This window comes from Malaclemys terrapin, chromosome 7, assembly GCF_027887155.1.
Source record: "Malaclemys terrapin pileata isolate rMalTer1 chromosome 7, rMalTer1.hap1, whole genome shotgun sequence".
NCBI lineage: Eukaryota > Metazoa > Chordata > Testudines > Emydidae > Malaclemys > Malaclemys terrapin.
In genome coordinates this window covers 62,616,459-62,640,700 of record NC_071511.1, presented here as the reverse complement: position 1 = coordinate 62,640,700, position 24,242 = coordinate 62,616,459, and the positions used below count along the sequence as shown (strand labels likewise).

Below are 24,242 nucleotides of genomic sequence, written 5' to 3'. Positions count from 1 at the left end.
CAGAGAGAAGTGGTAACAGGCTTCAAATGCTATTCAGGGGTTTCAAAATTCCATAGTAAAAATGAGATTCCTGGGAATACACCTAAAATTCACCAGTTACTATAATTACCATTATTTATGATTTACAGTGTACTTATGGGAGACCTTATAGAGGTAAATTTCAGTTATCTAAATGGCTCAGGGGTGGGAGCATATTGGAATTTCAGAAAATCAGAGTTTGCCAAAACTGGATTTTTTGTTAAGGAAAATGTTGATTCTGAGAGACTGTGTTTAAAACAGAATCATCACAAATATGCCATAAAAGCAAGTTGTAAGGCTTTTTGTCTGGAACTTTCAAAGTACTTTACAAAGGAAGATAGGCAGCATTAGCCCCATTTTACGAATGGAGAAACTGAGGCACAGAAGGCTGGCATGACTTGCACCAGTCCAAATAGCAAATCAGTGGCAGAACTGGGAAAAGATCCCAGATCTCCCAACCTCCACTCTCGACTATGCTATAAAACTGAATGTTACTAATCCAAGTCTCAACTATTATTAGGGAAAAATGATTCTGAAACATCAAGCAAAGCTCTGTGTTTTAGGAAGGGTCTCTGGGTAACAAACGGGTATTATATATTTTGGTTACAAACTACTACTAGCCATTTAAAATTACTTCTATGCGCAATAAACACACTGTCTCCTCAAGGGAAAAAACAAGACTATACACTTTAAAATAAGGATTCTTGCTTTGTGAACCAAAGCTACAGCCTATGGCCCACTGGGGCTGTGCATCTCACACCTGCCCATCAATTCTGTAACTGCAGGTATTTCAACTTAGAAATGTTAATACAAGGAACATTTCCATGCTTTTAAATCCAAGCTGGTAAGTATCCTAGACTGTAACTCCACTGATTTTCCTCCTGTGGCACACCAAATTAGGAATGCCAAGTCTCTCTGCCCCACTCCATCCTCACTCATCCCCTTAACCCTACAGTTGTTTGGTGCCTTAGCTGTGCATTTCCAGATATTAACATATTTGGATTTAATTTTAATTTTCTCTCATAAAAAATAACCCCAGTCCAGTACTGTAAATGGCTTGCCACCAGTGGACATCAATAGCAACAACAGTTTCAGTTCCTCTGGGAAAAAAAATATACTGGCAGGAGTGCATAGAGCGAGAGGCACTTCTGTTTGATGCACTTCACCCAAGCCTCAACTGAGAAGGATTTTCCCAGTGCATACTCTGCGGGGATGAGAAACTGGCAGTGCCTCAGCAGGCCCTACATATTTCACGCAACATAGCTGCGGAGAGATCTTAAAGACCCAGTGTTACTAATAAATAATACCTGGCACTTTTATAGCAGCTGTTCATCTGTAGATCTCAAAGCATTTCAAAGGCAGCACTATTATCCCCATCTTGGAGATGGAGAAACTGAGACGTGGAGTGGGTAGGTCAGTTTCCCAAGAAGTATAGTCATTTCAGTGACACAGGACAAGGCTATGACCAAATACAGTGAGGCTAGCATCATTTACAAAGTCAGATTTTCAATAGCTTAAAAAAGAACCCCCCATTTCCCCAACTTTATGTCTTTTAAAAGTACATTTAAAAAAGCTATTTGCTGAACTACTGACTAAAGCTTCTTGCTATTTCAGTGTTACACTGATAGAACAGCTGGCTGCCATGATACAACAAAAAAGGAATAAAGAACAAACTTCAGCCTGGTCTAGAGTTGGACTTTCCTTCCTGTGCTACTAGGAGACCGTTCCACTCTGCTCACCTGTAGATGATGTTGATCATGCTGTGCTCACAGTCATTGGTGCTGTACACACTCAGCTTATCCAGAAGGTCCAGGAGATGTGTTGAGAAATTGCTGTCAAACTTGTTGATAGTTGCCTCAAAGCCAGATGTTAGTTGGAAGGCGTCTGCATGCTCTGCTAAAAGCTATCAAGAGGAGGCCACAGTAAGTGAGAGTGCTTAGTAAAGCTTTGCGAACTTGCTCCAAGCAACCTTGTTCTCTGGAATTTAGCCATGGAACTTCCAGGCTGTTAAATGAAGGGAACACGGGTTCGGGGGGGAGGGGGGAAGAGCTGACTGTGGTATTACATAAGAGCAGCCATACTGGTTCAGACCAAAGGTCTATCTAGCCCAGTATCCTGTCTTCTGACAGTGGCCAATGCCAGGTGCCCCAGAGGGAATGAACAGACAGATTATCATCAAGTGATCCCTCCCCTGTCGCCCAATCCCAGCTTCTGGCACACAGAGGCTAAGGACACCATCCCTGCCCATCCTGGCTAATAGCCATTGATTGACCTATCCTGCATGAACTTATCTAGTTCTTTTCTGAACCCTATTTTAGTCTTGGCTTTCACAACATCCTCTGGCAAAGAGTTCCGCAGACTGACTGTGCATTGTGTGAAAAAAATACTTCCTTTTGTTTGTTTTAAACCTGCTGCCTATTAATTTCATTTGGTGACCCCCTGTTTCTTGTGTTATGAGGAGTAAATAACACTTCCTTATTTACTTTCTCCACATCAGTCATGATTTTATAGACCTCTATTATATCTCCCCTTAGTCGTCTCTTTTCCAAGATGAAAAGTCCCAGTCGTATTAATCTCTCCTCATACGGAAACTGTTCCATACCCCTAGTCATCTGCCCTTTTCTGAACCTTTTCCAATTCCAATATATCCTTTTTGAGGTGGGGCGACCAAATCTGCACGCAGTATTCAAGATGTGGGCGTACCATGGTTTTATATAGAAGCAATATGATATTTTCTGTCTTATTATCTATCCCTTTCTTAATTATGTCCAACATTGTTTGCTTTTTTGACTGCTGCTGCACATTGAGAGGATGTATTCAGAGAACTATTCACAATGACACCAAGATCTCTTTCTTGAGTGGTAACAGCTAATTTAGACCCCATCATTTTATATGTATAATTGGGATTGTGTTTTCCAATATGCATTACTTTGCATTTATCAACATTGAATTTCATCTGCCATTTTGTTGCCCACTCACCCAGTTTTGAGAGATCCTTTGGTAGCTCTTCACAGTCTGCCTGGGACTTAAATGTCTTGAGTAGTTTTGTATCATCTGCAAATTTTGTCACTTCACTGTTTACCCCTTTTTCCAGATCATTTATGAATATGTTGAATAGGACCGGTCCCAGTACAGACCCCTAGGGGACAACACTATTTGCCTCTCTCCATTCTGAAAACTGACCATTTATTCCTACCCTTTGTTTCCTATCTTTTAACCAGTTACCAATCCACGAGAGGACCTTCCCTCTTATCCTATGACAGCTTACTTTGCTTAAGAGCCTTTGGCAAGGGACCTTGTCAAAAGCTTTCTGAAAATCTAAGTACACTATAGCCACTGGATCCCCTTTGTCCACATACTTGCTGACCTCCTCAAAGAATTCTAGTAGATGGGAGATCATGCCTCACCATTTACAAAAACCATGTTGACTCTTCCCCAATAAATTATGTTCATCTATGTGTATGACAATTTTATTCTTTATTATAGCTTCAACCAGTTTGCCCGGTACCGAAGTCAGGCTTACCAGCCTGTAATTGCCAGGCTCACCTCTGGAGCACTTTTTAAAAGTTGGCATCACATTAGCTATCCTCTGGTCATTTGGTACGGAAGTGGATTTAAATGATAGGTTACGGACTACAGTTAGTAGTTCTGCAATTTCACATTTGAGTTCCTTCAGAACTCTTGGGTGAATATCATCTGGTCCTGGTGACTCATTACTGTTTAGTTTATCAATTTGTCCCAAAATCTCTAATGACTCCTCAATCTGGGACAGTTCCTCAGATATGTCACCTAAAAAGAAGGGCTCAGGTTTGGGAATCTCCCTCACATCCTCTGCCGTGAAGACTGATGCAAAGAATTTATTTAGTTTCTCTGCAATGGCCTTCTCGTCCTTGAGTACTCCTTTAGCATGTTGATTGTCCTGTGGCCCCACTGGTTGTTTAGCAGGCTTTCTGCTTCTGATGTACTTAAATTTTTTTTTTTTTTTTTGCTATTTTTTCTTAAGTCTTTGGCTAGGTGTTCTTCAAATTCTTTTTTTGGCCTTCCTAATTATATTTTTACACTTCATTTGCCAGAATTTATGCTCCTTTCTATTTTCCTCACTAGGATATTAGTTGGGGATTGGTCCTGCTTTGAGCAGGGGGTCGGACTAGATGACCTCCTGAGGACCCTTCCAACCCTGATATTCTATGATATAACTTCCATTTTTTAAAGGATGCCTTTTTGCCTTGCACTACTTCTTTTACTTAATTGTTTAGCCACAGTGGCACTTTTTTGGTTCTCTTACGTTTTTTTAATTTGGTGTATACTTTTAAGTTGAGCCTCTATTAAGGTGTCTAAAAAGTTTCTATGCAGCTTTCAGGGATTTCATTTTTGGTGCTGTACCTTTTAATTTCTGTTTAACTTCCTCTTTTTTGTGTGGTCCTCCTTTCTGAAATTAAATGCTACAATGTTGGGCTGCAGTGGTGTTTTCCCCACCATCGGGATGTTAAATTTAATTATATTATGGTCACTATTACCAAGCAGGTCCAGCTATATTCACCTCTTGGACCAGTTCTTGTGCTCCACTTAGGACTAAATCAAGACTTGCCTCTCCTCTTGTGGGTTCCAGGACTAGCTGCTCTAAGAAGCAGTCATTTAAGATGTCAAGAAACTTTATCTCTCCATCCCGTCCTGAGGTGACATGTACCCAGTCAATATGGGGATAGTTGAAATCCCCCAGTTATTATTGAGCTTTTTATTTTAACAGCCTCTCTAATCTCCCTGAGCATTTCACAGTCACTATCACCATCCTGGTCAGGTGGTTGGTAATATATACCTACTGTTATATTCTTATTATTAGAGCATGGAATTACTATCCATAGAGCATCTATGGTACAGTTTGGTTCATCTAAGATTCTTTCTTCATTTGATTCTATGCTTTCTTTCACATATAGTGCCACTCCCCCACCAGCATGACCTGTTCTGTCCTTTGGATATATTTTGTACCCTGATATTACTGTGTCCCATTGATTATCCTCATTCCACCAAGTTTCTGTGATGCCTATTATATCAATATCCTCATTTAATATGAGGCACTCTAGTTCACTCATCTTATTATTTAGACTTCTAGCATTTATATATAAGCATTTTAAAAACTTGTCACTTTTTAGCGGTCTTCCATTATATAATGTAATTGGATGGGACTTTTTTCATTTGACTGTTTCTCATCAGATCCTATCTGTATTATATCATCTTCCATCCTCTCCTCCTTACTAGGACAGAGAATCTCCATTAATAGATCCTTCCCTAAAGGATGTCTCTGTCCGAACCACGTGCTCCTCCGCACCTGTCGGCTTTCCTCCAGCCCTTAGTTTAAAAACTGCTCTACGATCTTTTTAATTTTAAGTGCCAGCAGTCTGGTTCCACTTTGCTTTAGGTGGAGTCCATCCTTCCTGTATAGGCTCCCCCTTTCCCAAAAGTTTCCCCAGTTCCCAATAAACCTAAACTACTCCTCCCTATACTATTGTCTCATCCATGCATTGAGGCCCTACAGTTCTGTCTAACTGGACCGGCACGTGGAACTGGAAGCATTTCAGAGAATGCTATCATGGAGATCCTGGACGTCAATCTCTTACCTAGCAGCCTAAATTTGGCCTCCAGGACCTCTCTCATATCATTCCCTATGTCATTGGTACCTACATGTACCACGACTACCGGCTTCTCCCCAGCACTACACCTAAGACTATCTAGCTGTCTCAAGAGATCCGCAACCTTTGCGCCAGGCAGGCAAGTCTCACCATGCGGTTCTCCCGGTCATCGCAAACCCAGCTATCTATGTTTCTAATGATCGAATCGCCCAATACGTGTCTCTTCCTAATAACTGGAATTCCTTCCCCCAGAGAGGTATCCTCAGTGCAAGAGGATACCACATCATCATCTGGAAGGAGGGTCCCAACTATGGGATCACTTCCCCCTGCTCCAGTTGGATGTTCTCCTTCCCTGAGACTTTCATCCTCTTCAACAGCACAGAGGCTGTCAGACTGGGGGTGGGACTGTTCTACTATGTCCCGGAAAGTCTCATCTATGTACCTCTCTGTCTCCCTTAGCTCCTCCAGTTCATCCACTCTGGTCTCCAAAGCCCATACACTGTTTCTGAGGGCCAGGAGCTCCTTGCTCATAGGGCAGGTAACCATACATGCTGCATTGGGTGCAATAAACTGGATAGCCCCCAGTCTGTTGCTGGATTTCTGCCTGCATTATCTTTTTATCTATTATCTATTTGAGAGATCAAATCCAGGTGCAATGGAAGTAAAACTGGAGTCACCACTAAGAGATGTGGAGAACCAGTATTGGCGTGGCCATGCCAAGTGGAATTGGGGGTAAAGCATAATAAAGCTTTACCATCCAGGGTAGCAGGAAGGCGTCTGGAATGGAACCCAGACGGCAGCCTTGAAAGGAGAAGAATTGGTGACATTTTCTGTCGTACTTGTTCACATATAGGTCTGTCTGGGAAGTCCCCCACTGCTTGAAAATGCCTCTGGCTACATCTGGGCAAACAGACCACTCGTGCTGACTAAAGAAAGACCTGCTCAGGTGATCTGCTAACTCATTCTGCACCCCTGGAAGATAAGAGGCATCAAGGTAGACTGAATGGGCTATACAAAATTCCTATAGATGAACTGCTTCCTGAAAAAGGAGGGATGAGCAAGCGCCTCCCTTCCTGTGGAGGTAAAACATGGCTGCGGCGTTGTCTGTCAGAACAAATAGGTTTCTCCTTCTGATATGAGGCAGGAATGACTGACAGGCAAGACTAACCACTCTGAGCTCTCTAATGTTGATATGAAGAAAAATCTTTGTCAATGACCAAAGACCTTGAGTTCTGAGGGGCCCCAAGTGAGCTCACTATCCTAGCACTGACGCGTCTGAGACCAGAGTCATTGACGGTCAAGGGTGGATGAAGACCACCAATTCAGAGAAACAAGAAGGAACTGTGAATACAACGTCCAGAGAAAGATGGCTTGGCAAGTACACTGAGACCAGCCAAGTCTGGAAAGGTCTGAGATACAGTCTCACATGTTGTACCACTTATGGGCACGAGACCATGATGTTCAGGAACCTTATACAGTTTCGGGCTGTTGTGATGGGATGACATTTGAGGTGGGTAACTAGAGATTGGACCGACTGGAATTGTAACTTGGGGGGCGGGGGGGACACCCTGGCCTGGATAGAGTACAACACACACCAATAAACACTATCCTCTGTACCAGAGAGAAGGGTAGATTTGGCCTTGAATGTTGATTGGATGAGTCAAACACTGGACACAACCAGAGTCCTGGACCGACCCTTGACTAGTCAGTCATTCAGATAAGGGTAGGCCTGCACTCCTAATCTCCTCAGGAACACTGCCACTATGGCCATACATATTGGGAATACCCGAGGAACTGCAGACAGGCCAAATGGAAGCACAGTGAACTGGTAATGTGACTGCTTCACTACAAACCTGAGGAACCTTCTGTGCCCTCAGTACATTGAGGCATAGAAGGAGGCATCTCTTAAATCAAGGGTGGCGAACTAGTCCCTGGGATGCAATGGTGACCATGCAGAACTTTCTCTTTTTGAAATAGTTGTTAAATTGATGCAGGTCTAAAATAGATCTGAGACTCCCCTTGGCTGTCAGGATTAGGAAATAACAGGAGTAGAAACCCTTCCAGCCTGTGGGAGGATTCTTTTACTACCTCCATCTGTATGCTCAGATTTAAGACTACACTCATTAATAACTCTTGGTGAGCTTTATAGTCATCTGGGGGAGGCAAAATGCCCTCGACTGAGACTGCCTTGTCAGGAGAGGAGGACAGGGAGGCCAGCACTGGTTGTGGATGCTCTTCCTTCCCTTCTTTATCTAGGAGGTCCTGCTGAACCTATTTTTGGAGTCTGGTACTGGGTTCAGTACCAGAGTCGGGAAGAGGTGCTGCCCAGTGGGAAGGTGCAGGGCACCTTTCCGAGGCCACCAAATAGAAGTGCCTGGAATGCGTCCTGGAAACTAGAGGAAAATCCCACAGGTTCCAAAAGGGCCTTTAGACTGGCGTAGGACCCCAGTGACCTCCTGGCCAACCACTTGATGGTGCTCCTGTGACTGGAACCATCGAAGGGTAGAAATGTCTGGAGAATAACAAAAGCAGCTTTGAAACTGGGAAGAGTATGACCCAATCTCTGACTCAGAAGAGGTCAACTCTCATTCCAGTTGCCATGGGAGCGCAGCTCCTGACTGTGCTGGCTATCAGTGCAAAGGTGGAGAGATCTGCAGCGAGGCCAGCATCATGGGTTTCCCCTTTGATGATATCGAAGGGCAAGCTGTCATGGGTATGTGAGACTGGTCCAGTACCACGCGTTGTAATGATCCAGCCAGTTCACCCGTGTCCGCCAGCACTGAACGCGACAACTCTTGTACTGCCAGTGACACCGGTACTGACAGCAAGAGATCACTAGCAGCTACAAACACCTCTGTCACGGTCGGTACTGAGAGTGTCGGTATGGTGCTGTGCTGCAGATATGGGAGCCTCTTCTGGCTCCGGACTCAACAGTACCTGCATAGGTGCTGGCTTCGGTGGTACCAAGGCAGAGGAGTGCTTGGGTTTAGAGTGCAATTTACTCTGATCCCCATGCCTGGCAGACTTCATTGCTGTGAACTGCCCCCTTTCGGCAGTCTGCTTTTTATGCCTCTTCCTAGGCACTAGGATTGGTGCCAGGACTCTGACATGGTAGGATGCCCAAGCACTCGGTGCTGATTCTGACTGGCTGGCTCAGATGGAGGTCTCGGTGCCTCCTCCATGAGCAGAAACTTTAGCCGGGCTTCCTGATCTTTTTTTGTTTGAGACTTAAAGTCCTTGCAAATTTTGCAAAGGTCCCCATATGAGCTTCCCCAAGGCACTTCAAGCAACTTGACTGTGGGTTGCTCAAGAGCATAGACTTATTATAGGAAACACAGGGCTTGAAGCACAGTGACCAAGGCATCTCTTGGCACCAAGGATTGATGGAAAAGCAGATAAACACAGAAAATCTAACTGACTGACTAAACACTAGTAATTTTACTACTAGTGACTAATTATTTACAATATATAAAGAACAAAATCAACTGTGAGAACTTGCAAATGCAAGAAGAATAGTTCCAGAGACCATCGTGGTTGGCAAAAAGAAGCTGAGAGGGCACGGGTTGGCTAGGTGCTTTTTACCAATGCTAGTGGTATGTGGCAGCAGAGGGTGCTCAAGCTTCCCCAGCGGGTACCACTGAGGGAAAAAATTCTGGCGATTTTGCACTGGGCACACACACACCAAGAGTGGAATATATGTGTGCAAGCGCTCAAAGAAGAACACTTGCGGTGAAATGAGAAGGTAAGCATTAGTGGAAATGTGTTGTTCTGAAGTATGCGTAGATTTGTAATTCTGAGTCTGTAAGGATTCTGTATCTCAGCAAGGATCTGCACTAAACAGCTGCTGTGTGGAAGTGGCCCTTACCCAGCAGACCCACTCCATGTGTGTATGTAGAAGCAGATCTGCTGACTTTAGTGACCAAAATAAGCATTCAGTGCTTTTTTATCTGTTGACTGGGCTGGCTCTGTAGGGGTAAGGTTGACAGAAAGCTGGATTCTCTTCCTTTCCTCTAGCATCAGAATTGTGTATTAAGTTCCAGTCAGTTACAGCAATGCAAACCCACTGAAGACAACAGAGCTGCATGGCTATCACTGGAAGCTTGCAGAACCTCTATGAATGATAACCATCCCTGAGAAGAAAAAAGCTCAGCCTGACTGTCAGAGCCTTGGCTGAACTTGTAGTGCTAGCAGTTAGAAAAATATTTTCTTTTTCTCTTGTAACCTGAGCACATTTGTTCTGAATTCACTAAAGGCATGTGTAAGGACATAATAGACATGGAACACTGAGGGGCCATTTCTCAGAACGAAGCCGCTCTTTGAGGAATGATTTGAGTGTATTTATTTACACAAACTTCTAAGTTCACACTTAAAAGGAGCCTGGCTGGTTAGTTTAAAGAACACTTATTCCCTCCTTGTTACCAAACGGGAACAGCACACGCTGCTGGCTGGATGATTGTGAAGTACCTCTATGGCTTTTTCAGTGCAATGGAAGAAAGGTAGAAAGAAAGAGAAACCAGACTTCCAAGGTGCTGTCTGGAAGGAAGAATTAGCCAGTTAAGAACAAGTATATAAATATTCTGAAAAGTGGGTGCCTTACTTTATTAGTTAGCTGCTTCTTCACAACTTCCTCGGCACGCTCCTGCTCTGTTGGTGGGCCCAACATCGTGCCGTGCTCTAATGTAAGCCGGCCCATTTCATTATTCAGCTTCATGCTTTGGGTAAATCTCTGTGAGAAGAGTAGATGATAAAACATTGTAAATGTTAAGCCACTTTTCTATAGTTAAAATGAAGCATAAGAACTGGTTTTAAATTCGGGCAGGACTTTAGAGCTTCAATAGTTCACAAAAGCCTTCTTCCATAGCAGTGGGGTACATACGATCAAACCTTGGTTAAGGCAGCGATGAAGCTGGTGTCTCCCATCAGACTGCCCATACATCACTAAAACAAAACATCATTTTGCATGAGACACCAGTGCTGGGTCATGACAGGCAGACACAACTGTATTACAGGTCAGGATTAAGGTGCATTAGGGGTGCCCACGACTGAACAGTAAAGGGTGCTACAGATCAGTACAGTGGTGCTCTGGCAGAGTTTGGGGAAAGAGGACAGAAAGGAAGAGCCTGGGGTGCTGAGGGTTAGAGCAGAGATGCAATGACAGAGATATACAGGGACCTTGCACAATGCACACCTGAATATTCCTGACTACCAACTCCTCTTCTAACTACTAGGTTAGAAGGCTGGGTTCAAGGAGGAATGGGTCTAGAACAAGGCTGGGAACAAACAGGTGCAGGAACTATTGCAGCTGTGGGTGAATGCTTTGAGCAGTCATTGAATGCTACTGCTGCCGCTGCTGGGCTTAACAGCCAGTCTGCTGACTCTTCCAACCAATCAGGCATAGATGACAAATCTGAGGAACTGTCCCAGACTGAGGTGTTAACAGAGAAGACTGTGGAACAAACTGATAAAATTAAACAGTAAAAAGTCACAAGGACCAGATGGAATTCACCCAAGGGTTCTAAAAGGATTCAAATATGAAATGGCAGAAATACTAATGGGTATGTAACCCATCATTTAAGTCCGGTTATGTACCAGATAACTGGAGGATAGCTAATGTAACGCCAATTTTTTAAAAAGGCTCTAGCAGCAATTCTGGCAACAATAGGCTAGTAAGCCTAACTGCAGTACAAGGCAAACTGGTTGAAACTATAGAAAAGAATAAAATTATCAGGCACACAGATGAACTCGATATGCTGGGGAAGAGTCAACACAGCCTTTGTAAAGGGAAATCACGCCTCACCAATCTATTAGAATTCTATGAGGATGCCAACAAATGTGGACAAGGATGATCCAGTGGACATAGTGTACTTGGCCTTTCAGAAAACCTTTGACAAGGTCCCTCAACAAAGGATCTTAAGCAAAATAAGCAGTCATGGGATAAGAAGGAAGGACTTCTCATTGATCAGTAACTGGTTAAAAGACAGGAGACAAAAGATGGGAATAAATGGTCAGTTTTCAGAAAGGAAAGAAGTAAATAGCAGGTTCCCCAATGATCTTTACTGGGACCAGTGCTGTTCAACATATTCATAAAATGATCTGAAAAAAAGGGTAAACAGCGAGGTGGCAAGTTTGCAGATGATACTAAATTAGTCAAGATAATTAAGTCCAAAGCAGACTGCGAAGAGTTTACAAAGGGGTCTCACAAAACTGGGTAACTAGGCAACAAAATAGCAGATGAAATTCAGTGTTGATAAATGTAAAGTAATGCGCATTGGGAAATATAATCTCATCTATACATACCAAATGATGGGGTCTAAATCAGCTGTTACCACTCCAGAGAGAGATCCTGGAGTCATTGTGGTTAGTCAATGTGCATCAGCAGTCAAAAAAGCCAACAGAATGTTATGAACCATTAGAAAGGGATAGGAACAAAACAGTAAATAGCACAATGCCACTATATAAATCCATGGTACGACCATGCCTTGAATACTGCATGCAGTTCTGGCTGCCCCATCTCAAAAAAGATCTATTAGAATTGGAAAAGGTACAGAGAAAGGCAACAAAAAAGGATTGGTGATATTGAACAGCTTCCATATTAGGAGAGGTTAAAAAGACTATTCAGCTTAGAAGAGAGACAACTAAAGGGAGTATTATAGAGGACAATAAAATCATGAATGATGTGAAGAAAATGAATAAGAAAGTGTTATTTACCCCTTCACAGAACACAAACAAGAGGGTCATCCAATTAAATTAATAGGCATCAGGTTTCAAACAAACAAAAGGAAGTATTTGTTCACATAATATACAGTACACCAGTGGAACTCGTAGTCATGGGACGATGTGAAGGTCAAAAATAGAAGTGGGTTCAAAAAATAATTAGGTCAGTTCATGAAGGATAGGTCCATCGATGGCTAGTAGCCAAGATGGTCAGGGATGCAACCTCCTGCTCCAGATGTCCCTGGGTATCTGACTGCCAGAAGATGGGACTAGATGACAGGGGATGGTTCACTCAGTAATTGCCCTATGCTGTTCATTTCCTCTGAAGCATCTGGTAGTGGCCACTGGCGGAAGACAGGATATTGGACTAAATGGACCATTTATCTGACTAAGTATGCCCATTTTTATATTCTTAACAAGCACTACGAGTCAATTCTCATCAGTACTAAACTCCATCAGTATTCTTGGAAGAAGAACATAAAATCAAACTTTCCCTAGGATGTTTCAGTCATCTTCTTGCCAAAGCAGCTGTCAGAATAGTAAAAAGAAAGCTAAAGAGGCTGCTCACAAGAACAGGAGAGGCCAGTGAAAGAAGCAAAGTATTTCAGAGGGAGGAGAGAGGGGCAAGTCAAAAGAAATGGCACTGTGAGAAGAGGGAAGTGGCATTTTGAGCAGCTGCAAACACTGTGGTGAGTGCTGGGAGGCCCCATACCTGCATACAGTTTGTGAACATGACACAAACAGACATCAGCTTGGAAAAGATCTTCAGCAGCTCAGGATTTGTTAGCATGCAGTCCTTTAGACAGTTATCCAGAAAGCTGGTATGGTGGCTCAGGACATCATCAATATTGGAAGCCTGTTATAAGAAAACACAACAATAAACAACACATCAACCAGTTCCTTACACTAACCTGCTACCAGAGATTTAAAATATCGTTAGTGATGTGAAATAAATTAATGGAAAAAGAAAAAGTAAAATTGCTATGAGATATTGAGAAGATCATAGTGCTTAAAATATAAGGTTAAACTCAGACAGGAAATACATTATGAGAACAAAATGAGATTGAGATACTGTTTCTGTAGGGTTTTACAAGTTTTTAGTTATCTCAACTGATATGACTTCAAGTTTTAACAAGTTTACATTCAGATAAAACTCTGCGCTGACTCAAGATGTGCAGAGATTAAGAACACAAACTGAGTCATGAGAAGGTATTATAGCAAACACATCCAAGACATCTGCTTACACTTCTCAGAGCCAACAAGGGTCAAAAGCACAACCTTTCCCAGAACTAGAATGGAATAGGGATAAACCCCATTCCCCGATGAGTCAGATATGTTGACTATCTTTCCTTATGCCAAGGGGTTCCTTTTCCATTTCAGAGCTCTTTTTTACGACAGTCAACTTGGTGAAAACGGGGGTAGATTGGCACAACGCAGAACATCAGCCTGAAAGGGGCTGCCGTTTCCCGTAATTTCTAAATCTCAGTGATCCTAATTCATGGAATACCAGGTAGGGAAAAACTGGCCCAAACAGTCCCAAAGTGTGATTAAGAGCCAGTTCTGTGCTCCAAACATGTAGTGCAATATATGCCTTATTGAAATCAATGGAAGTTTTTCCCAGATGCTTGGGGAGGTCTAAACCCTTGCTGACAATTCCCTTACAAGACTGTATCATGCCTTTAATAGCAAATTAGTGATTATGATGATTCTGTTTCATAACTGACTGTCATAACAAAAGCAATGTATATGTCACCCAACCTTCCTGACCAAAAGTCTAGTCCTCTGGATCCTCAGGGAGGGTGGAGTGAACATACAAAAGAATTCAGAGAGATCATTAGTCATAGTCACAGTCAGAGAGTCAGCCAAAACTCTGCATCAGTGATTCCTGGGTATGTCTAAAATCTTTGCATCCCAGTACTCTGGGACCATTCTCCCCTTATGCAAAGGAATTGAAATCTTTCTTCTGTTCCTGTTATTTTCTTCTCTCTTGGTAGATGGGATCCAGCCACTGCTGGCACCATGTCACATGGTGGTGTAAGCAGGAGCTGGAGCACAGAGAAAAGTGTGTTTCTAAGAGAGGAAAAGCCTTTCTTAATAATAAAGCTGGAAAGTGAAGAAGAAGAGTCAGCACTACTGTGGTGTGGTCAGACCAACAATTTTAGCCCTGTGTCTGCCTGCACAGCAACAGCCTCTGGAGGAATAAATTTTGGAAAGAAAAAGAGCTACTTTTGTGCGTCTCCCACACCCAAAATTGTGTGTTGCAAACTCTTCTGCAGGAGTTAACTATTCTCCTAGCAGGTTCTGGTGCACAAACACATACAAAAATCAAACTAGCATTGTAAACGTCAATCACTGGAACAGCCAAATGCCAAGGGACAACATTGCTAGGGAAAGTCACTCCAATCTAGACTTCTAAGAAGGCAATAAAATAATGGGGAGTAAGACAAGTGTCCTTCTGGAAAACTCTTGTCTGGAACCAGTATCTTCCCTTAGCTGCCCCTCCTTAAGTCTCTTTCCTTTCTAGGCAGAAGCACTGTCAGGCTTCTGATGTTATCACCACAGGAACAGCACTTAAAGAATTCCCAACAATCTCTTCTGGTGCAGTAAGTTTGGGGAATACAGTAACTGTTTTCCGGAGAACAGTACATTTAAATATTTACTTTAAGTAACTGAAAACTGATTTTTTCTTAAACAAAAGGGATAAGAGTAACAGTTCGGTGACTTGGGACTCTTGTCCAACTGGCCACCGGTCAAATCACTAAACTCACCGATTTCAAGTTTTTCTCAAGGATATGCCATGTAGGTTCCATCACCTCAAACATCATATAATACTGGATATTCTGTACAAAATTCAACATCCGCTGTCGTAGTGTGAAAGCACCAGCAAACCTGAAAGAGGCAACAAGCAGCAAGCTCAGATATGGCAACATCACTGGGAATTGACTTTAGAGAGGCAGGTGAAGCAAAACAGAAGACAACCACCCAGAAGACAGAAAATAAAATGTTTACTCACCTTCTCATAATTTGTTCTTCGAGATGTGTTGCTCACATTCATTCCAATTATGTGTGTGCATGCCGCGTGCACAGTTCGCCAGAAGGTTTTTCCCTTAGCAGCATCCATTGGATTGGCTCTGGAGCCCCCTGGAGTCGCGCCTTCATGGCACCACATGTAGGACCCTGCCAACCCGCTGCCTCTCCAGTTCCTTCTTGCAGGATACTCCGACAGAGGGGAAGGCAGGTGGGACTGGAATGGATATGAGCAACACATCTCAAAGAACAACAATTATGAGAAGGTGAGTAACCATTTTTTCTTCTTCGAGTGCTTGCTCGTATCGATTACAATTAGGTGACTCCCAAGCCTTACGTAGGAGGGGAGGTTGGAGTTTATGGAATCGCTGATTAAATCACAGCCCGGTTGAACACTGCATCGTCCCTGGTGTGCTGGGTGATTGAGTAATGTCAAATGAAGGTGTGGACTGAAGACCACGTAGCCGCTCTACATATCTCCTGGATTGGTCCCCGGGCCAGGAAGGCCAACAAAGATGCCGGAGCTCTGGTGGAGCGTGCAGTCAGAGTGGGGGCAGGGACCTTTGCGAGATTGTAGCAAACCTGGATACGGGATGTGATCCACGACGATATCCTTTGTGTGGACACTGGGAGGCTTTTCACCCTGTCCGCTACCGCAACAAATAGCTGGTTTGACTTGCGGAACTGCTTATTTGTTCAACATAAAAGGCCAATGCATGCCGCACATTCAAGGAATGGAGCTCTGCTCGCGAATACTGGCATGGGGTTTTGGGAAAAAGACCGGAAGGACTATGTCTTGATTGGCATGGAAATTCGAGACCACCTTCAAGAGGAACACCGGATGAGGTCGCAGTTGCACCTTATCTTTGTAAGAAATGGTATATGGGGGGTGGGATGTGAGAGCCTTGAGCTCGGACACCCTTCTGGCTGATGTTATTGCAACCAAAAAGGCCACCTTGTAGGAAAGGTAGAGAAGGGAACAGGTCGCTAGGGGCTCGAATGTGGGCCCCATCAGCCTCGAGAGTACCTAGTTAAGGTCCCACGTGGGAGGTGGGCTGCTGAATATGAGGATATAATCTGTCCAACCCCTTGAGGAACCGCTGCACCATTTGATTAGTGAAGATGGTGCGTCCATGCTCTCCTGGGTGAAAAGCTGAGATGGCAGCCAGGTGAACCTTTATTGAGGAGTGAGACAAGCCCTGCTGTTTCAGCTTTAGGAGGTAGTCCAAGATAAAGGTGACCGATGAGTCTGTTGGAGGGATACAACTCTGCGAGCACCAAATCGCAAATCTCTTCCACTTGGCTAGGTAAGTCACTCTAGTTGAAGGTGTTCTGCTACCCAGAAGAACCTCTCTAATGGGGTCTAAGTATGTGAGCTGTAGCAGGTTCAACCACGACAGACCACTTGTGATTGTGAAATGACCTGCTGAGGTGGTCTGCTAGGTCATTCTGCGACCCTGGAAGACAGGACGCTTCCAAAAGCATGGAGTGTGCTATGCAGAACTCCCAGAGCTTGAGGGCTTCCTGACACAGGGGAGAGGAGTGTGCTCCCCCCATCTGTTGATCTAAAACAGGGGTCGGCAACGTTTGGCATGCGGCTCGCCAGGGTAAGCACCCTGGTGGGCCGGGCCAGTTTATTTACCTGCTGACGCAGCAGGTTCGGCCGATCGCGGCCTCCACTGGCCGCGGTTTGCCGTACTGGGCCAATGGAGGCGGCAGGAAGCCATGGCCAGCACATCCCTCACCCGCGCCGCTTCCCACCGCCCCCATTGGCCTGGGACGGCGAACCGCGGCCAGTGGAGGCCGTGATCGGCCGAACCTGCCGCGTCAGCAGGTAAATAAACTGGTCTGGCAGGCCAGGATGCCAAACGTTGCTGACCCCTGATCTAAAACATCACTGTTGTAGTGTCTGTCGGGGCCAACGTGCATTTGCCCTCCAGGAGAGGCTGAAAGGACTGACATGCCAGTCAGACTGCCTGAGCTTCCTTACATTGATGTGAAGCATCAGTTCCTCCTGAGACCAGAGGCCCTGAGTTCTGTGCTCCCCAAGGTGTTCCCCCTACCCCAGGGTAGAGGCGGTTGTGGTCAGACATAGGGATGGACAAGGTTTGGAAAACACAACCCCTGCACACACCAAGTGCAGGTCGAACCACCAGTGAAGAGACTTGAGAACCTCCGGTGGAAGGGTAACCACCATGTCTAGACTGTGCCTGCTTGGCTGATACACCAATGCTAGCCAAGCTTGGCGAGGTCTGAGTCTGAGCCTCGCATGTTGCACTACATATGTGCAAGATGCAGAGTTTTAAGCAACTCCTTACTGTGGTTATAGGGAATCATTTGAGGTCCTGTATGATGTCGTGAATGGCCTGGAAGCGGGATTGAGACAAGAATGCTCTGGCCTGTGTTGAGTCTAGCACTGCCCCTATGAACTCTATTCTCTGAGGAGGGGTGAGCGATGACTTTTGAGTGTTTAGGAGGAGGCCCAATGCATTGAAGGTGGATCTTATGAGGGAGACATGCTGATCCACTTGTGTTCTGGACTGGCCCTTGACTAGCCAGTCATCTACGTAAGGAAATACATGAACCTGCCTTTTCCGCAGAAAAGCGGCCACGATGGACATACATTTGGTGAACACTCAAGGTGCTGATGATAGGCCGAAAGGTAGTACTGTGAATTGGTAGTGGGAACTCCTGACTGTAAACCTTAAGAAGCACCTGTGGGGCAGGATTACGGAAAGGTGGAAGTATGCGTCCTTCAAAGTCGAGGGCAGCATACCAATCTCCTGGATCCAGGGAGGGGATGATAGTGGCCAAAGAGACCGTTTGAAACTTTAGTTTCTTCATGAACTTGTTGAGACTGTACGGGTCCAAGATGGGTCTGAGGCCCCCTTTTGCTTTCGGTATTAGGAAATACCAGGAGTAAAACCCCTTTCCCCTGAGCTTCAGTGGAACCTCCTCCACAGCCCCCACCGATAGGAGGGTTTGTACCTCCTGGATGAGAAGTTGCTTGTAAGAAGGGTCCCTGAAGAGGGACGGGAAAGGGGGTCAGGAAGGAGGGGGGCGAAGGAAATTTGAGACAATATCCCACTTCTACCATGCAGAGGACCCAATGGTCTGAGGTGATTTGGGACCATACTCGGTAAAAATGGGACAGACGTTCCAAAAACGGGAAAGTGGGATCCAGTTGAGTGGTTGGTATAACGCCCTTGAGCGCATCCTCAAAAGGTCTGCCCAGAGCCTGGGGGCTGCCTGGACAACCCAAATCCCATTATTCGGGAGTTGGGAATGGTGGTTCTGATTTCTGGGATGCCTACGGTTCTGGTCCTGCCTAGACTGCCCCTGGTATGGTCGTGTCGGGGGTTGAAGCCTAAATTGTCTATAATGGGTGGCAGGGGCGTGCAGTCCCAGCGATCTCAGAGTGACTTGGGAATCTTTCAAACTATGGAGTCTCGAGTCCATTTTCTCTGAAAATAATGTGGCCCCCTCAAACAGTAGGTCCTGAATTATCTGTTGGACCTCCCCGGAGAGGCCCAAGACCTGCAGCCATAAGCAAGGACGCATTGCAATGCCCGAAGACGTCGTCTGCGTAGCGGAGTCTATTGAGTCTAATGCCACTCACAGCGACATCCTGGCGACTATCTTGCACTCATCAACGACAGCTGAGAATTCCGGCTTAGAATCCGGACTGAAAATTTGGACATTGCATCCCTTGTCTTAGAGTTATAATGGCTAAGGATCGCTTGTTGGTTTGCGATATGAAGCTGGAACCCTCCGGTGGAATACATCTTCCTCCCGAAGAGGTCCAGCTTCTTTGCGTCCTTAGCTCGAGGGGTAGGCTCTTGCCTCTCCCTCACGTTAATGGCCGCCACTACCAATGAGTCTGGCAGGACGTGGGTAAACAAAGATTCATAGCAAATTACTTTCTCTCAAATGCCTTAGCTGTGGGAGCCAGAGAGGATGGTGTTTGACAAAGTTTTTTTGTTCTCCTGAATGGTCTTTATTAGGGGAAGGGCAACCCTGGTGGGTCCTGCTGGGGATAAAACATCCACCATTGGATCGGACACCTCGGTGACTTCCTCCATCTGTATCCCGAGGTTGAGCGACCCGCCTCAGAAGTTCAAGGTGGGCTCTGCTTTCAGGAAGAGGAGGGCCCGAGGATGTTCTTGCCACTGCCTCATCTGGAGACGATGATGAGGAGTCCTGAACATGGGAGAGGCCCTCCTGTCCACCCGGCTGCTCAAAACACTGTGGCTCCAAGTCAGTGTCCGCCTCGGTGCCAGCGCCAGTACTAGTCGCGGCGGCGGTCACGGTACTGTCCGTGGTACTGAGTGTAGCTGTGGTGCCAGGTACAGTGCAGGCTCTGCTGTCAGTGCCAGGCGCAGTACCAATTGTGGCGCTGGTGGTGGTAGCAGAGGCTGATGCCTGGGAGAAATCCCTGGCCCTAGATTTAGTCCTTCTCTCAGACGCGACCGAAAAGGTGCGTACCGAGGCGGACCCCTGGGAGGGGTGGTAAGTCCATGGGGTCCAGAAGGGCCACTGAGTCAGCATCTGAGCCAGCATCTGAGCCGGTACTTGCCATTGTGTTAGCCACGGTACTGGGGGGGAATGTCTGGGTCATCCCCGCTGTCTGCGAGTGCCGGCAGCTACAGTGTCGACCTCTCCGGGACACATATGAGTAAGTGTCTGATTCGGACTCTGCATGCAGGGACCATGGCAACACTATGCCCGTCGGTGCCAGGGCAATGTGGATCATTGCTGAGTCATAGCCTGCTTGCCTCTGGACTGTGCCAGTGGCCTCTGAGTCTTTTGGGGCCTTGGAACCAGTGCAGTGGCACCGTGGTCGGGGGAGTGTGGACCTGTCAGTGTTCCAGGGCGTGGAAGGGAGGTCCAAACCCTCCACCTGGGTCTCCTCCGGTGGCATCGGACTCAACAATCCCTCCCATGGGCCCAGAGTCAACGGTGCTGGCTGTTGAGCTGGAGGGGAGGTGCGGTCTTGCACCGGTCTCCGTCCCGTGGGTGGTTCACGTTCCTGTGCGTGGGACTTGAATACAAAGAAAACGCTTCAAAACATTTATTTGGTGTCACTATCTTCTAATCTTGGTGGGATAAATCCAGCATGAATTATTGTGCATTTGTTATTAGGATAGAATTTAATAAGATAAGGGAGTAATGTCGGTATGGTAGACTACAAGCATATTACTGGTTCAATGAAGACTTTAAAATATTGTTTTTCGCACCAAAGTAAAACCCTGAGAAATTCAAATACTCGAACAAGTCACTTATGGTGCAGTTATACGCTAAACAAACTAAACCAAAAATAGAACGGTGGGGGTCCATATTCATCCATTTAGAGTAAGTTTGCTCAGGTTGTCTGGAGAAAGGTGGCTTATCTAGCTGTCAGCCCTGCAAACTCCACTTGGGCTCTGAGACTGAAGCTGGGATTTTGCTTGTATTTCATTACCAGTAATAAGTAATCTACAAAGAGAATGTAGTTTACAATTCTGCTGAGGTATAAGCAAGCTTCCTCTACCATAGATATACAGTACTGGCTCTGAAGAACTAACATGAGAAGAGTGGAAATGGTAAAAAATATTTTAGTCAATAGTCAGCAGCTATAATCCTGACTCTGGAAGACAGTATTCACAGGCAAAACAACCACCAGGCATGTCTTTGGACCAGATAAAGGACAAATGCTGTTACCTGGTGTATTTATTTAAGCCTGTCTTTTTGGGAGGACATGTCCATAGGCTCCCAGATAAACAACCAGTGGAGCCATTGGACAATTGAGATGCTAAAGGAGCACTCAAGGACAAGAAGGCCATTGCGGAGAAACTAAATGAATTATTTGCATCGGTTTTCACAGCTGAGGATGTAAGGGATATTGCCAAACCTGAACCATTCTTTTTAGGTGACAAATCTGAAGAACTGTCCCAGATTGAGGTGTCATTAGAAGAGGTTTTGGAACAAATTGATAAACTAAACAGTAATAAATCACCAGGACCAGATGGTATTCATCCAAGAGTTCTGAAGGAACTCAAATGTGAAATTGCAGAACTACTAACTGAAGTCTGTAACCTATCATTTAAATCAGCTTCTGTACTAAATGACTGGAGGATAGCTAATGTGACTCCAATTTTTAAAAAGGGCTCCAGAGGTGATCCCGGCAATTACGGGCCGGTAAACCTGACTCCAGTACCCGGCAAAGCGGTTGAAACTATAGTAAAGAACAAAATTGTCAGACACATAGATAAACATAATTTATTGGGGAAGAGTCAACATGGTCTTTGTAAAGGGAAATCATGCCTCATCAATCTACTAGAATTTTAGTTTTTAGAATGGAGAGAGGTAAATAGTGTTGTCCCCCAGGGGTCTGTATTGAGACCAGTCCTATTCAACTTAGTCATAAATGATCTGGAAAAAGGGGTAAAAGGTGTGGTGGAAATATTTGCAGATGATACAAAACTATTCAAGATAGTTAAGTCCCAGGCAGACTGCAAAGAGCTACAAAAGGGTCTCTCAAAACTGGGTGACTGGGCAACAAAATTGCATTTCTCAACATTGAATTTCATCTGCAAAGTGATGCACATTGGAAAACATAATCCCAACTACACATATAAAATGATGGGGTCTAAATTAGCTGTTACCACTCAAGAAAGAGATCTTGGAGTCTTTGTGGATAGTTCTCTGAAAACATCCACTCAAAAAAGCAGTCAAAAAGCAAACAGAATGTTCAGAATCATTAAGAAAGGGGATAGATAAAAAGACAAATATCATATTGCCTCTATATAAATCCATGGTACGCCCACATCTTGAATACTGCGTGCAGATGTGGTTACCCTGTCTCAAAAAGGATATACTGGAATTGGAAAAGCTTCAGTAAAGGGCAACACAAATAATTAGGTTTAAGGAATGGCATCGGTATGAGGAGAGATTAATAAGGTTGGGACTTTTCAGTTTGGAAAAGAGATGACTAAGGGAGGATGAGATAGAGGTCTATAAAATCATGACTGGTGTGGAGAAAGTAAATAAGGAAGTGTTATTTACTCCTTCTCATAACATAAGAGCCAAGGGTCACCAAATGAAATTAGTAGGCAGCAGGTTTAAAACAAACAAAAGGAAGTATTTCTTCACACAACGCACAGTCAACCTGTGGAACTCTTTGCTAGAGGATGTTGTGAAGGCCAAGACTATAATAGGGTTCAAAAAAGAACTAGATAAATTTATGGAGTATAGGTCCATCAATGGTAATTAGCCAGGATGGGCAGGGATGGCGTCCCTAGCCTCTGTTTGCCAAAAGCTGGGAATGGATGACAGGGAATGGATCACTTGATGATTACCTGTTCTATTCATTCTCTCTGGGGCACCTGGCATTGGCCACTATCAGAAGACAGGATACTGGGCTAGATGGACCTTTGGTCTGACCCAGTATGTTCTTATGTTAATTCAAAAACTCTTCAGAGGTGTATGCTTCAATATAATTGTTAAAGAAGTCTTTACAAAATTATGAATAAGACAGGGCTGGGACTACAGCATGGTTGCCCAGACAGCCTACATTTCCCAGCCTGCTTTGCTCGCCTGCTTCCAAGAGAGAGAAACTGGCTAGAATCACCAGGGGCTACCATGATTTTCCTCACACTGAAGATGAAGGGAGGTTCTAGTCCACCCCGTTCATGGAACTCCAACCATGGAACCAACTGCATGTGCTCCTTCATGATCTCAGGGAGGCACTCTGAAATTCATTTCTGTCCCCTGAGAAAGATCACTAACCATTACACCTGCAAACCTAAGATAAGGCAGTACAGCCAAGGAGAGATCTCATTCGTTTTAAGGCCTAGAGACCATTACAAGGGTACTTTCAGAGAAGCAGAATTACAAGGTACTTTAATTAAATTTCCCTTCTCTAAAGATTCTGAGTTGTCCATGAACTGTGTTTGGTGCAAATCAGAAAGGGGCGTGTTAAGAACCTTAAGCTATCTTAGTACCTTCAGGGTATTCTGAGCTGACCCAGTCTCTGGTGTAAAGTAGGGTAGCCTTATTGCTACCAGCTATCCACGGACCTCAAAGGGCCATTGAAGCAACAGGGAATCACCAAAAGGTTTGTTATTAACTGTAATGGAGGGATAAAGCACCTCCCAAAATCAAAATCCTTAATTGCGACCAGCTCAAATAAGGGACATTGCAAAAGAAATCTTTTTTTAGCAGTGAAAGAGTTTGAGTTCATGTCTTGGAAACAGTTTCTGCAGGACTGACAGACCAAAGCAACAGTTGCTTTGTACATGTATAGAGGAGAGACTATATGTCTGGCTTTCATACGTCTGGAAAAGAAACATTCCTGGGAAAGGCAGACGTGGCCCTTCCTCAGATCAAATGGGCTCTGACATAGGTATCTATGCTTTAGGCCAGCTAGGTCATAGCAATGCAAAATGCATGAGACAACCTTCTAAGATCTGGTCCTCTTAGTGACAAGAAGGAAACCGGATCAAATGAAAGAAGTAGTCATGTGGCCTGTGAAACATTGCAGCCAGGACCGGTAAACCCACCAAGCACGTTAATTCCAGCACGGAGTGCTAGGATGCAGTACCAGAGACTTGGCTGGTTTCCCCTAAACCCTGGCTATCTCCACTACCAAACTCTTGGGTGATGGTGGGAGAGGTAGCCAGAGGAAGAAGGTGTTACTAACTTTGTGGTTCTTTGAGATGAGAGTCCCTAGGCATGTTCCATTGTAGGGGTATCTGCATCCCTGCACTTCTGATCAGAGATTTTAGGTAGCAGTCTCCATTTGGCTCACACTTGCGCTCTCCGTCTTGTGCCTTGTCTTGAGGCTATCTAGTACTGTGCAGGCAAACTGCCCTCAGT

The 24,242-nt window shown here is 44.8% G+C and overlaps 1 protein-coding gene across 4 annotated transcripts in view; it reads right to left on the bottom strand.

Annotated features, from left to right (window-relative positions):
• TUBGCP2 (tubulin gamma complex associated protein 2) overlaps positions 1 to 24,242 on the bottom strand; it is an 89,963-nt gene that overhangs the window by 438 nt on the left and 65,283 nt on the right. For 3 of the 4 annotated variants that reach the window (XM_054034580.1, XM_054034579.1, XM_054034581.1), the window contains exons 14-17: positions 15,128 to 15,248; positions 13,072 to 13,215; positions 10,243 to 10,371; positions 1,758 to 1,921 (exon numbers count right to left, since the gene is read on the bottom strand). In XM_054034580.1, coding sequence (XP_053890555.1) covers positions 1,758 to 1,921; positions 10,243 to 10,371; positions 13,072 to 13,215; positions 15,128 to 15,248 — 558 coding nt within the window. Of the gene's footprint in view, positions 1 to 1,325; positions 1,478 to 1,757; positions 1,922 to 10,242; positions 10,372 to 13,071; positions 13,216 to 15,127; positions 15,249 to 24,242 lie in introns of all 4 variants that reach the window. The other variant, XR_008445661.1, reaches the window with a different exon arrangement.